This window comes from Poecilia reticulata, linkage group LG5, assembly GCF_000633615.1.
Source record: "Poecilia reticulata strain Guanapo linkage group LG5, Guppy_female_1.0+MT, whole genome shotgun sequence".
Classification (NCBI taxonomy): Eukaryota; Metazoa; Chordata; class Actinopteri; order Cyprinodontiformes; family Poeciliidae; genus Poecilia; species Poecilia reticulata.
In genome coordinates, this window is record NC_024335.1 from 11096649 (window position 1) to 11109768 (window position 13120).

The window sequence follows — 13120 nt, forward strand, 5'->3', positions numbered from 1 at the left end:
TGAATTTTTCTGGTAAACTGTTGCTTTGGGTAAATATTGCAATGGAAAACCTCATAATTTTCAGTGTATATTTAAAATGTACTGGAATTAACAATATTCACGGTGAAATAAATTTTAACAAGGACATTGGAAAATAAAATCCTTTAACACCAATCCTAACTGGAGTGTTTGAGAAACTAAATGCTACTCTTATCTGACTAGAACATACCATTCCATTTAGAGCACCTCCAGCGTTTATCAGACCCAATGCATTTTTATTGGTGTTGGGAAACTGGTGGCATTGTGTCTAATGGTTGTCCTGGAGACTGGGCAGTATTATGACTAATAAGCCACCCAAGTGTTCACGTGATGGCAAGTTTAAATGGGTTTGTCACATTTTCAGTTGCTTTAAATAGTTTAACTGTTGCTGTGATTGTAGCTATTATCTTGCAGTCAGACTGGCTCGTCGTTCTGTTTTGGCTGAACTGAACAAGCTTTTGAATCCAGAACAGCATGGACAACAAGACGACTCGATACGAGCACCCAGTATGTTTTATTATTAACAGAACAACAAACTGTATTATTTTCTATTTCACATCTTATTGGCACACAAACAAAATTTACATCCACAGAAATTTCCACAAAATGCGAACTAGCTTGCTGTTACAGTTTAAATGTGCTCAAGAAGAGCTCAGCGCAACACATTACTGACCTCAGAAAAATGTGTAGATTTACAAAAGAAGCGGTTCTTCATCAGACCTCCCTAACAATTTGAGTTTTCGTTCGTGCTTTACAGTAGAAATACTTGAAAGTGGAGGCAGAGAACAAGCACAGTTGTTATGTACATGTTAAATGTATGAAAAATTGCACACGTTATTCTGTAGTTGCAGGTTTGACTATGACTTAAAAGGTTCAAATAGGCACACCATGGAAACTCACTCTGCAAAGGTAGGCTAGTCCTCAAAACTCTTAACCACACAAACTTTGATGAGAATCAGGCCCGAAGATGCAAATGGATGGACCGGATAAATAGTGCTGACTGCAAACGTGTAAAATAGTCCATATTTACAGCAATACTCCTCCATCACAAACATTCTTGTGTCATAGAAGGCCTTGTGTATTGTGTTGTAGCTACAGTGCAGTATGACAAACTCCGCAGAGCACCATCTAACAAAAACATGTTAATAGCAGGGAATGTCACAACGTCATGCTAAAAAGCAAAGCATTAAGAATGGGAAAGAACGGCATTAAATCAGTGTTTCTGGGCTGGTAAAGTCACAGGGAAAAGCTTTGAAATGATCCAGCGTGTCGTGTTGAATGCAGCCTGTGCAGTTAACCTCCCCACCTCTCCAGTCTGATCTAAAAGGAGTGTCACAGACATGCAACAGTGGTGCTGCTCTACCCATACGGATACAATGATTATAAAGGGTCGTACGCATGTGTGGGGGTTCCGGTTGTTGTGTGAGTGGGTGGGTGTGTGAGGGAGTCGTAACCCCAACTATATAACTTCTCTGCTGTTCCTGATCGCACAACACAGGACCATGCTGAAGATCATTCCAATAATCTGAAAACAGACATAAACAGGTAACAAGATGAAACTCCTAATTCATTATTGTGTGAAAATCACAAGCCAGTACCTTTAGACAGATATTCAAACATTGTAAAAGATCAGAGTTGAAGGTGAAAGTTTTCCAAATTCTCACCATTACTCCAGCGATGCCAATCCCTATATATCCAATGATGAGCAGCTTTTCATCGAAGAAGTTTAATATTGCAGTATGACAGTCCTAAAAACTCAAAGAAAGGAAAGGTTTAAGATAAGAATCTGAAGTGCTGCGATGGACTGGCGACCTGCCCAGGGTGACCCCGCCTCTCGCCCGAAATGTCTCGCTGGAGAAAGGCACCAGCAGCCCTCCAGACCCCACGAGTGACAAGGGTGTACCAAAATGGATGCATTGATGGATGAATCTGAAGTCAATCAGACTCAGTCCTATACTGCCACCATGTGGCTAAGAAGTGTTACAATTATCTTACCGTTTCCTCTGTTTGGTCCGGGCATAATTCTGGATTTTTCTCCAAACTGGTACCTCCACAGCAATTCAGCTGTTCATGCAGAAGGTAAATAAATATGGTTATGTCAGTGTTTCAATGTCTAACGATGCAATGAAACAAAAGCTACGCTGTACTCACAGTTTTGTGATAAATTAGTGCTATGGCAGTGCCATTAACGTTATTATCAGCAATGGAGTCGCTATAAAACTTCTGGATTTCCTCAGCAATCTATTAGAAAAGAATAAAAAAGGAGTGATTAACTCCTGGTGTTTTGACAAACTGAGATAACCACTTAATTTGTTTTTTAAACAATAATCAATTATTTCACCTGTTCTTTGTTCAAGAATCCAAACACACCGGCAGTGATCTCTGCTCCAAAGATTATCAGAAGGCAGGCAAAGAACTGCAGAAGTGGGAAAGAAGGCTTATTGTTGCAAATACTTTTTTATTTATGTATTTATTTTTCACATTATCACATCTCAGTGATCATTTACAGCACAACTTATGATTCAAATATAGACAATCTCTGAGTGTTTTTAAATGAATCATCGGTAAAGTTGCTAAATTAGTTCATCAATAGTTTCTTTTAAATTAAAAAATAATTTCAAAACATTTTCAATAAGTAAAAGAAACCCTGTCCTAGCTAAAATATAAGACAAGTAACTAGAAATTCATATTAATCTCCATAGAAATTTAAAGTGAAGGATTACGAGTTCTAAGATTTTCAGCAAGAAAAAAATAAGATAAAATTTTGCATTACAGCAACACAAGTTTAGTTTTAAGCACTTGAACTCACCGATGAAAGAAGACACTGAGACTCCCGTATGGCTCCAAAACAACCGAAGAACCCGACGACCATCATCAGGCCTCCTGCACCAAGAAGGATGTAAACAGCTGCAGAAAGACACAGAAAGGTTGATTACGATTATTCAGTGCTTGTTAAGTTTTCTCAGAAAATCTAAACATTTGAGGGAAGAATGGTCATTTTCCTGCAGTTCACAGCTTCACCTGATGGTGGCAGCATGATCCAATGCGCCTTCATGTCTTTGGGTAGGTTTATAAAAAGACTGTTTGTTGTGTTTGGGTAACAGTAGAAACATGTAGGTGGAAACTTCTTTACCAAATCAAAACTTCAGAGCCGCCTCCCACCCCTCACAGTTGGATTATCAGCTTTCTCCCACACCGAGTTTCACAGCTTTCTATGGAGATAAGTGCTGGCTGCCAGCTTGACTGCTCCTTTCAAAGAGATTATTTTTAGGATATGGGTGTTTGTAAATGGTTTTGACACGCTGCCTCTAGAGTGTAAATAATGTATCTAAAATCTAAAGTGAAATGGATTTTTTCAGATGAGAAGATGTTGAGACAGTTCCACTAAAATGATCCGGTTTTGGCACCTCCAAATATAGCCATAAGATCTTCCCAGTCGTTGATGAATCACTGTTAAATTAAAAGCAAAACTGGTTTGAGCGAGTTTCCACTGTGTAATTTTGGTGCTGTTTTCAGCTGTAGGCTTTGTTCCTCCGTGTTCTTGGATACTGAAGCAAAGGAACAGACACGATCCGTCTCGTAAAGCTGCAAATCAAATTTTGGATGGATCAAATGCTGGAAACCACGACCATCTCTGCCTGTCTCCAGTCTGGGTGACGTCACCTCCTCTGTCTGCTCCCCTGCTCCCAGCCTTCGCTACTGAGTCCTCCTCTACGCTGCAACTATACACCAGGCTGCTCCCCGAGGTCCGTGGTTAGAGTCTAATCACTGCAGCAATATAATTAACCCACATGGGCCCAACGCAAGCTGTTGTTTTCCTGTTGTTGAACAAAAGCGCAGGGAAATGCGAGCAAGTCGATTGCTGACCTGCAGGGAGCTGAAGCGCGGTATGATCGGATTCAAAGCAAATTTTCTGGCCCAACATACCTGCAATGGAAAATATGTTGGGCCAAAAAAGCTTCCACTGTATATAAAAGGTGTCAACACGTTTTCCATCAGTCAGTCATTTTAGCACTTGTTCTTTTATAGAACTTCCTGTTAGTGAAACCAGTGACATCTTGCAGACACAGACCAAGCAGCCCTGGTGGTTTTTAAAGCAGGTATGAGGCAGAAACAGGCATTAGTAAGTGTAAACATCTGCATTATCTCTTAGTTAAACTCTGTCCCTATCTTATATACACACGCGATGGTTCTGTACACACTGGAAAGTGCGGAGGTGACAGTAAGGCAAGTGAATCATCCACAGGGAATGCTGTTCTTTTGTCTTATTAAGGTAGCGTTGTGTTTGCTCTCTGTGCCTGAGGTGAATTGTTGCTACTGATGCCTTACTATTGTTTTCAGGAACTTTACAATGGCATTCATTTTGTTGTGACTGATCCTTGGCACCGTGTTGCAAATAAACAGATGCCCAAACTGCTCCAGGTGTCATTCAGCCTGAATCTAATTTCATAAAATGAGAAGAGTAAATCAGATTTACGCTGCACACACTAACTCATCGGAGATGCGAAGCTGCCTCCGGTAATTATGCTCCTACTCATTCACTGAGGCTACTTCAGATTTTTAAAGCTTTAAATCATCATATGTAGGTGGAACATGAGCTGTAACTAATATTATTCCTCCAAGAGGAAGGGTTCCACAGAGCAATATTGGCTTGCTGACAGAACTGTTCATCAACAAGTTGTTCTTCCAGGAATCTAAACAGGGACATTTTTCTACATTATCAACCTTAATAACAAGCTTTCTGATACTCATGTACAGGAAACAATATAAAAAATATATAATTAAACTTCCTAATGTTGTTTTATTTATGTAGACCTCAAAGTGGCACCAGAAATATCTATTATTTTCAATAAATGTATTTCTAATGAGGCTACTGACATGATATGCTGATATTATGTTATGTTATTGCTTAAAACGCAATAACATAACATAACTCAATTGTATCATTTGTAATAAAATATGCATCTACAGTTGAAAACAGTTCTAACATCTACATGACTTACAGTGTAGAGCTAATTTGTTGATTATATTTTAGATCACCCAATTAATAATTGGATTGCAAAAGGTCCTTAATATTTTTTTTACAGAGTCTAAAATAGGTGAAGCTAAAACTATGCCACTTTCAGACAAAAGTTTGATTTTAGTCTTAAATGCAAGATATATATGTTTTATACAGTTTTGGCTCAATTACTGCTCTGAGTGTATTGTTCTTATAGCACACTGCCTTATTATTAACTGTAGTTAATAATTTATTGATCACTAAATCAGCTGATTATTTCAATAATCGACTTATCACGATGAATCAGATCTTTTCATCCTTACTATAAATGTTGTTCAGGTGTTATTTTAAATGTTCTGGGGTATGGGATCTTCTATGCAAAGTTTTCATAGAAGATCCCATATAGAAACCAATTTCATGTGTATATTTTGAAGCAATAAGATTAGAAAGTTCTTGGAAGATCTTTTTGTTTTTATCCATTATAAGGTGCTTCTTGGGACAGACCTAATGAGCAACCCATCAGGCTATCAGTTAGGAATAATTCAGCAAACGTTACTGTGCACTGATAGGAACCTGTTTTGTTACCGAAGGTGAAACATGGTGGTAAAGTAAAAAATATATTTAACTGACAGGTGTTTGGATATTTGCATGTAACCAAATTGTAAAGATATCTCACCCTGGATTTGCATAAATTTCCATAGCAAAAAAAAGAGAGAGACAATCAGAGAGTTTCCATCTGACACACCCAACCTGCTCCTCTGGTCCTGAGGGAGGAACTGGTTCCATGACAGGACAGCAGGGAGTTGATGAAGTGAAGTCACCATTTTAGGTCATGCTCTAAACGGGAGCAACAAGAACAGGCTTCTTTCAAAGCGTGCGCTCCTACACAGAACAAGAAATAGAGAGCCTGTTGTATTGAGGACTGAACACTGAGGCTGCTTGTCTTCTTTACTGTATGTCTTAATAATCTGCTGTGTGTTTAGTGGGAGTTATGCAAAAAAAAACATAAACAACTCATTCAGTATTCAAAAAGCCACCTGACTACAAAGTGTCACCAAGTTAATGTGATAACATAACCGAAACAGGGCTGCATTTCCAACATTTCCAAAGATCTCAGTGAGCAGTTCATTTATTCATTCATTCTACCAATCCAAATCTGTTAGGCAAAATTCACAGATTTTGCTGCTATTTTCCCCTGCAGATCTTTATGGATCTGAGTACAAAGCAAACTTTGAGGTGTTCCTTTCGGTTTATTTTAGGATAAAAAGAAAAGCACCGGGGGCGCCGCGTGGCTCAGTGGTGGAGCAGGTGGACTATTTACAGAGGCTACAGTCCTCAACGCAGTTGTTCTTGGTTTTGATTCGGCCATTTGCTGCATGTCTTCCACTTCTCTCTCTGTCCTTCTTCACGTACAGCTACTGTTAAATACATGCCATAAAAAACTGAAAAAGGAAAGCTTCACACTAATTTAAGTACGTTCATTTTCCACAAGCCGTAGTATTCTATAAGGTAAAATGTTTATGTTTTAAACTAAAAATGTATGCAAATGTGTTGAGTATCCCGACCCCACAAGGGACAAAGGGTGTACAGAAAACGGATGGATGGATGGATGGATATGTTGAGTAACCACCATGTAGAAGCCAGCAGTGTTCTTTCACATGAGAGCAGCTTTACAGTAGATTCAAATCTAACAGGAAGCAACATATGGGTAAGTGCTTAATGGACCGCATGAACAACCGCACCCATCTTCCATCTAAATGACTTGAATGCAACATAACTTTTCTACTAATGCTTGCAACTGATGATTAAATTGCAGTGATGAAAACAGCGATATTCAATAAATTGGAATATCCATTCCCATTAGGTTTCATCAGATTAAAAGTACCTTTTGAAAATAATAACACCCTTTAAGCTGCTATTAGTTACACTTTCATTTACGTCCATATTTTATTATTATATGTAGAAAGTTAGAAATAGGTAGAAATATAAATACTTTATGATCAAATTTACAGCTATGTGCTGTTTTAAATATGGTATTGGCCTAAACTGAAACACGGATTGAAAAGATCTACATGTAGTGTGCTGCCTTCTTCAAACGTAAATTATATACTCTTAATGCATTGAAGTTGAAAAATGTTTTAATTGTGTACGGTGAGAGAAGGAGACCAAAAAACTGCAACGTACCGATGAAGAAGGTGTCAGGAGCTCCATCGCCTGTCAGGAGCTTCACTGTGTTTGGGTCAAACCTCAGCCACAGTCCCACAGCCAGCACCAACAGGCCCGACAACTGCAAAACGATACCAAAAATACAAGAAATAATAAAGATTTCTGAAAATTATTTTTCTTATTTCTAACAGTTGACACTTTGACCTCCCCCAAAGTACTGACCCTTTACATAATTGTTAAAAGAGGTAAGTATTTTGAATGCTCCTAATAATTTGGGGTATGTTTTGTTCTTTATTAAGTTTTTCCCATATTATTTTCATCTTTGCTTATTAAATATTGACATGGGGGAAATATGGGGTGTAGTTATGGACACAGGAGGTTAAAATGAAATAATAAAAATAAATCACCAGATCATTGACTGATCAAACCCCTAAAATGAATTTATGGTTTGCTTCTTGTTGACTGTATCATCTTGTTAGTTAGCATTCTTCAGTAGGTGGCGCTGTTGCTCTTGTCTCATCAGTGAGATGGTTTCTGATGCTCACTGCCTGTTTTTCTTTCTGTTTATTCAAAACAGGCATGTGCCAGGAATGTTAATGGTTCACCTCTACAGCGACTCTGGCTCTGCTAAAAGAAACTGAAAAGAAAAAGTTCAAGTATATGCTTGCTGTGAATTCTCACTCCTGTTTTGGGTATGGCCAGACTAGTAATAAACCCTGAAAAAATTAGTTTTTTTTTTTTTCTCAAACCCCACATGAACCAAAACCCTAAGATCCTAAAAAGACAACCAAACTGTGTGATCAATAAATAGCGCCTTCTTCTCTTTTTTCCCAATCTTTTGAAGCCTAATAGTGTTACCTGATTGCTTAATGGGTGTCATCAATAAAAGAAGATTCTTGCTGCAGTATCTCACTTGTCTACATGGAATATTAGAACAAGAACATCAGGGGGCCATCTCCCAGGGTGCACTTCAGCCACTGGTTGTGCCAGCCTCACAGCGCCTTGGTGATGTAACTCACGTTGGCATTGGCTGCATGTTGGCTGTGCACCCCAAAATGACAGCGCACTGTACGCCTCTTTTGGCTCCAGCGACAAGAGCTCTCCTTTCTGCCTCAAAACGGCAGAAACAAAGAGGCTGCTGTCAGTTTTGGGGTGAGACAAGAGATCATCTTACAGAGCACAGAATCAATGCTGCTTCTTAAACTCATATATAGTGTATCATTTAACAGTAAAACACCAGTGCTCACAGCTGACAACCAAAAAGGCATTTGGCTTTGTATCTGTATTGATTTTCCTCTCTGAATGAGCAAGAAATGAAAAGTAGCTCTGGTTCTGAATTTACAACTAATAGAAGATTATGTGAATTTATACCAGGGGTGTAATCAAATGAGGATGTAACTGATGCCAGCAAAAAACTGAAGCTGTGATACAAGGAATTGTAGAACAGAAGAGAAAAACATTTTAAAACATCTAAATTCTCTTTAACAAGCCTTCACATGCAACTTTTCTTTCTTTCTTTGCAATTTATTAAAAAAATCTAAAAGTATTCAGTACTGTAAAAAATAGATTTTATTGATTTCTTGTCACTCTTTCACTGCCAATGATAATTTGATAAAACAGAAAATGAAACAAGGTCATAAGTGAAATACTGTAAGTAACTGTCTCCTAAACCTAATAGCCACACTTGGCAGCAACAAGTTGTGAGTCTGTGGAAGAATTTTGATGCACATTTACATGCACTGGACTTACATCCAGACTTTGACTACCTCCATAATCATTTTGGGACAGGCTTTTGTGTTCTTTATACAGAGCAGTCGTTCTCCCTGGGGATTCTCCAGGAAATGCATTTTCTGCCCAGTAAGATCTGGTTCCTTTGTGGACTAATGAAAGAGTTGTCAGTGCGGTCTTGGAGTAATTTTGGTTAGCCATCCACATCTTGGAACATTCACCACTGTTGTTTCATCAATTTGTAGATAATGGCTCTTACTGTGGTTCACTGCAATCCAGAAGCATTAGAGACGCTTTGTATCTCTTTAAAAACCAATAGATGTCACTTTTTTTTACTTGTCTTTTCTTGAAGTTTTGTTTTTATTATTATTGGAGCACAATTTGTTTCTTTGTTTCTTTATTTTACCCTACTTCGTGTTGTCAGAATGGTGCTATTTAACAGGTATGTTGATTCTGCAGATTAGTAATTACGCCTGGGTGTGGCTTATGAAATCAGGCCAGCTTTCCTAATTAACTGTGGCTTGACTTCTTCTTCTTCACATAGGCTACAGGTTGCAGCAGCTGATTTATGTCAGATGATGAGACAGTGCATGAAAAGCAAGCACCATTAAACTAAAACAAACTAAAACAAGCTCATTAAACTAAAACAAACTGATGCAGCATCTTGTTCAAAGTGAATATGTCTCCTAAAAATGCTCTGTACTGAACCCAGCATTGGAATAGGAAAGTCACAACACAATGCCAAGTCCGAAGGGATATGTGTTGGAAACATAGCAGCATAGTGCAGCTCTAATGAACAGTATGTGCTGTAGAATAGACAGGGTGCTTTACATGCAACATAAATCATTCTGAATAGAACAGATATTGTCTTTGCTAAATGAATATTTAAACACACTTTATATATCATTCATAACAAGGCTGCTATATTACTTCAGCGCTATTAGATTAATAAAATGAAAAGTAGATCAATATGTGTATTAAGAAGGGTTGAAGTAGGGAGGTAGTGCAGACTCAGAGAGGATGAGGACTGAACAGGTGCTTAGTAACTATCTGCAGAAATATATTCTCTTTAAAACTCTTAAACCCATTAAAACACAGTATAAACAAATGGCACGCATATGGCGTGTCATAAATATTGAACATGTAAACACCACTGCGAGGCGAAGTGGATCACAAAGGCGCCAACAGTTTCTTGCCACCGGAAAAGATGATTATGTCGCTTAAAAACGACGGAAATCTTCTGCTTTCGTGATTGTATGTTAATCACAAGAATATGCCCAAACATCTGAGTGTTAAATATGAACAACAGCGTCTCCACGCAAATTCATTCCCATCGCGGACTCACCCAGAAGATGAAGTTGAAGGCGAAGAGCAGATATTTCACGCATTTCATCCCGCCTTGCACTTTGCTCATGATGTCGCCCGATATGTCGATTTGTCCGATCAGAAGCCTTTGTCTTGTTTTTTGTTTTATTTTGCGAACCGTCGCGTCTTACCACTGAACATCAGCCCCATGCAATGATGATGAAGACCTGCCCCGTTAGTCTATATGAAAACATGCGCACAAGCTGCTCAGGCTGACTGGGAAGCTGCTACCGCCCAATGGTGATGCGAGCGCCGTCGAGGAGGGAGGAGGCCATCAGGGTCCATTAGGGACCCTGAGGGAAAAAAAAAAAAACACACAAAAAAACGTCAAACGGTTCCTCCACTTTGGTTACATCAGTGTACATCAGTGTTGGCTTTAGTGACCTGGTCAATGAGAATTTCTCCTGTAATCTATTGTTTTTTCAACTGGCCTCATTTGCAAGGAAAATTAGTTTGCAGCTATGACTAAATCCACGAATTATATAACAATCTGTGTGAATCAACAGACGTGGCATCTGCTATTTTTATTCTATTTTTGATCAATCTAATTTTATTTGTACTATTGTAACAAGAGTTGTTATTGTTGACAAGTCATTAAAACGGGATTAAGCTTTTTTTGTCTCTTGTCTCTTTTTTCTTATAAACAATGTAATTGTGAAATTGATACACTGTTATTTTGGTTGAAGACATTTTTTATGAATAAAAATCTGATAACTGGCATGCATGCATAGAACCACATTTTTTGTACTTGCAGGTGATTGTAAGGATGGCAGTATTTGTATTTCAATTCATGGTTTAAAATTATAGAACAAGTTAAACGAGGAGTCAAAATTTAATGCAATTTAAAAGGAAATAGAAGGAGGTCATTTTCACAAGATGAAAGCATTAACATGTATGTAAATTGAGGCTCACACATATGAGTGTGTGTGGGTATGGCTGTATTAATGTATATATTTAGACATATGTAAACCCAGATAAAACGGAAAATTAATTAGCCTATGTTTATTTTATATTTTTTTATTTAATAATGAGGGTCCGTCTGAAAATATGGTATGAGTTTATGGGGTGGGAGTCCATAAGTTTCTTGCTTCTTCCTACTCCTTTTCAAGCATATTGTGGTACAAAAATAAGTGTGTTTTGTATTCCATGTTCATCTGTGTGATTTTATCCTTCTATCATGTTAAAAATAAATAAATACGGTGGTACGATGGGTTTAGTGTGATGTGCAGTGTTTTCATTTTGCGACAAATTTTCAGTTCTGGTCTCAGCACCTTATTCCATCCTCCACTTTCTTGAGTCAAACTGCATCGGTGACTCAACCAGTGACTCAATCAGCTGATAAAGAACGCTGACAATGCAGAAAAAGTTCCTGCCCACTGCCATCATCATTTTGAATGACTCGTTGAAGAAACTTGGCCAGTTTAAGTTGAAACATAATTTAGTTTTGTTTTGGGTTTAACAAACTCTGTTAAATGAAATTTAATTGAAATAGCTTGTCCTGTCAAGCCATTCTTCCGACTGTCCTGTGGATTTCTGCAGTTTGGTCAGAGTTACCGTGAACTTCTTGGCTTCTTTTGTGGTCAGTCATTTCCATGTCTGACCTGTATGTTTAGATGGATGTTCATCTCTTTACAGGTTTACAGTTTTCCATACTATTTTCATATTTGGACAATGCACTGAATATTTCTGTCTGAGGTTTTGGATGCAGTTGTGTAACAGAACCTTACTTTCAACTTGTCCACAACTTTTTGTTTGACAGGCCAGACGTGTTTACTAGATTAATTGTAAAAACACTTCAGGTTTATATGTCACATTCCTTCCACGTCACAATTATGCAGTACTTTGCTTAGGATAATCCTATAAAAACCAAAATTCAATACATTTACATTTTTGGTTGTAATGTGACAAAATGTGAGGCACTGTACTTATATCATTGGAAATAAAGCAAAGGCAGGACGACACTGTCCTTCAAGAGTCGCTGATATCATTGTTTATTATGAAAATATAGTCTTGTCCTGTGTCCACTTTACACACAGACAGACACCGAGTCTACTCTTATACTAAGTCTACATCCAGACAACTCTGTTCACTCTAAAACTTTGAATACATTTATGATCTTCAAATGAAGTATTCAGTTCAGTCAAGATTTAAATTCTGCTTATAGTGATTTTCCTGCACAAACTACAGAAAAAAACTTGTATTTCCTTTCAATGATATACAGATGGCATGTAGTGTCATGATTGGGAGAAAGTTTGATTCTGTTTCTTGCCCTTGCATGTTTTTCTCAAGATATATGACTAAGTGGAATCAGGAAGTAATTACATTCTCCCTGAATCCTCATGATGTGAGGTCACGTTGCTATGCTGTGCTGCCCTCATTTACAGTTTTGTTTTCAGGAATAGCACATTGTTTCATGACACAGTCGGACTTAAGGACTTTTGCATGAATGGTTCTCTTTAGATCAAATCACTTTAGATGTGTCCCTTTTGACTCAACACCATGGATGACTCTGTATCCTAGATTCCCTGGAGGAATCTTTCTTCAAGACTGTCAGTTGCAGATTTCATTTTCCAGACATTTTTTATTGCTTTTTCTTTTTCACAAGTAAAAGCCAATGAAAATCCATTTTCAGTGGCTTTGAGCTCATTTCAGTTAGCAGGTTTTCAGGAATATTTGCTTCATTTGCTGTTGTTTATGTCTAATTATATCAAATATTATTTGATTTCAATCAAAAAACAGTTTTCTGTTACTAATGACCTTCCCCAAGGGACCAATTTGAAAAATCTTGTTTAATTTTATTTACTTATGTTTAATTTTTACACAATGTAAACATAATCTAATATA

The 13120-nt window shown here is 37.8% G+C and overlaps 1 protein-coding gene across 1 annotated transcript; it reads right to left on the reverse strand.

Annotated features, from left to right (window-relative positions):
• Window positions 1–563: 563 nt before the first annotated feature.
• Window positions 564–10527, reverse strand: tspan2a (tetraspanin 2a). The gene is made up of 8 exons (XM_008408950.2): window positions 10257–10527; window positions 7202–7304; window positions 2828–2925; window positions 2360–2434; window positions 2170–2259; window positions 2014–2082; window positions 1683–1766; window positions 564–1543 (listed from the first exon to the last, which is right to left on the reverse strand). Exons 1-8 carry the CDS (start codon window positions 10323–10325, stop codon window positions 1478–1480), a joined length of 654 nt encoding a protein of 217 aa, XP_008407172.1. The 5' UTR covers window positions 10326–10527; the 3' UTR covers window positions 564–1477.
• Window positions 10528–13120: the final 2593 nt, after the last annotated feature.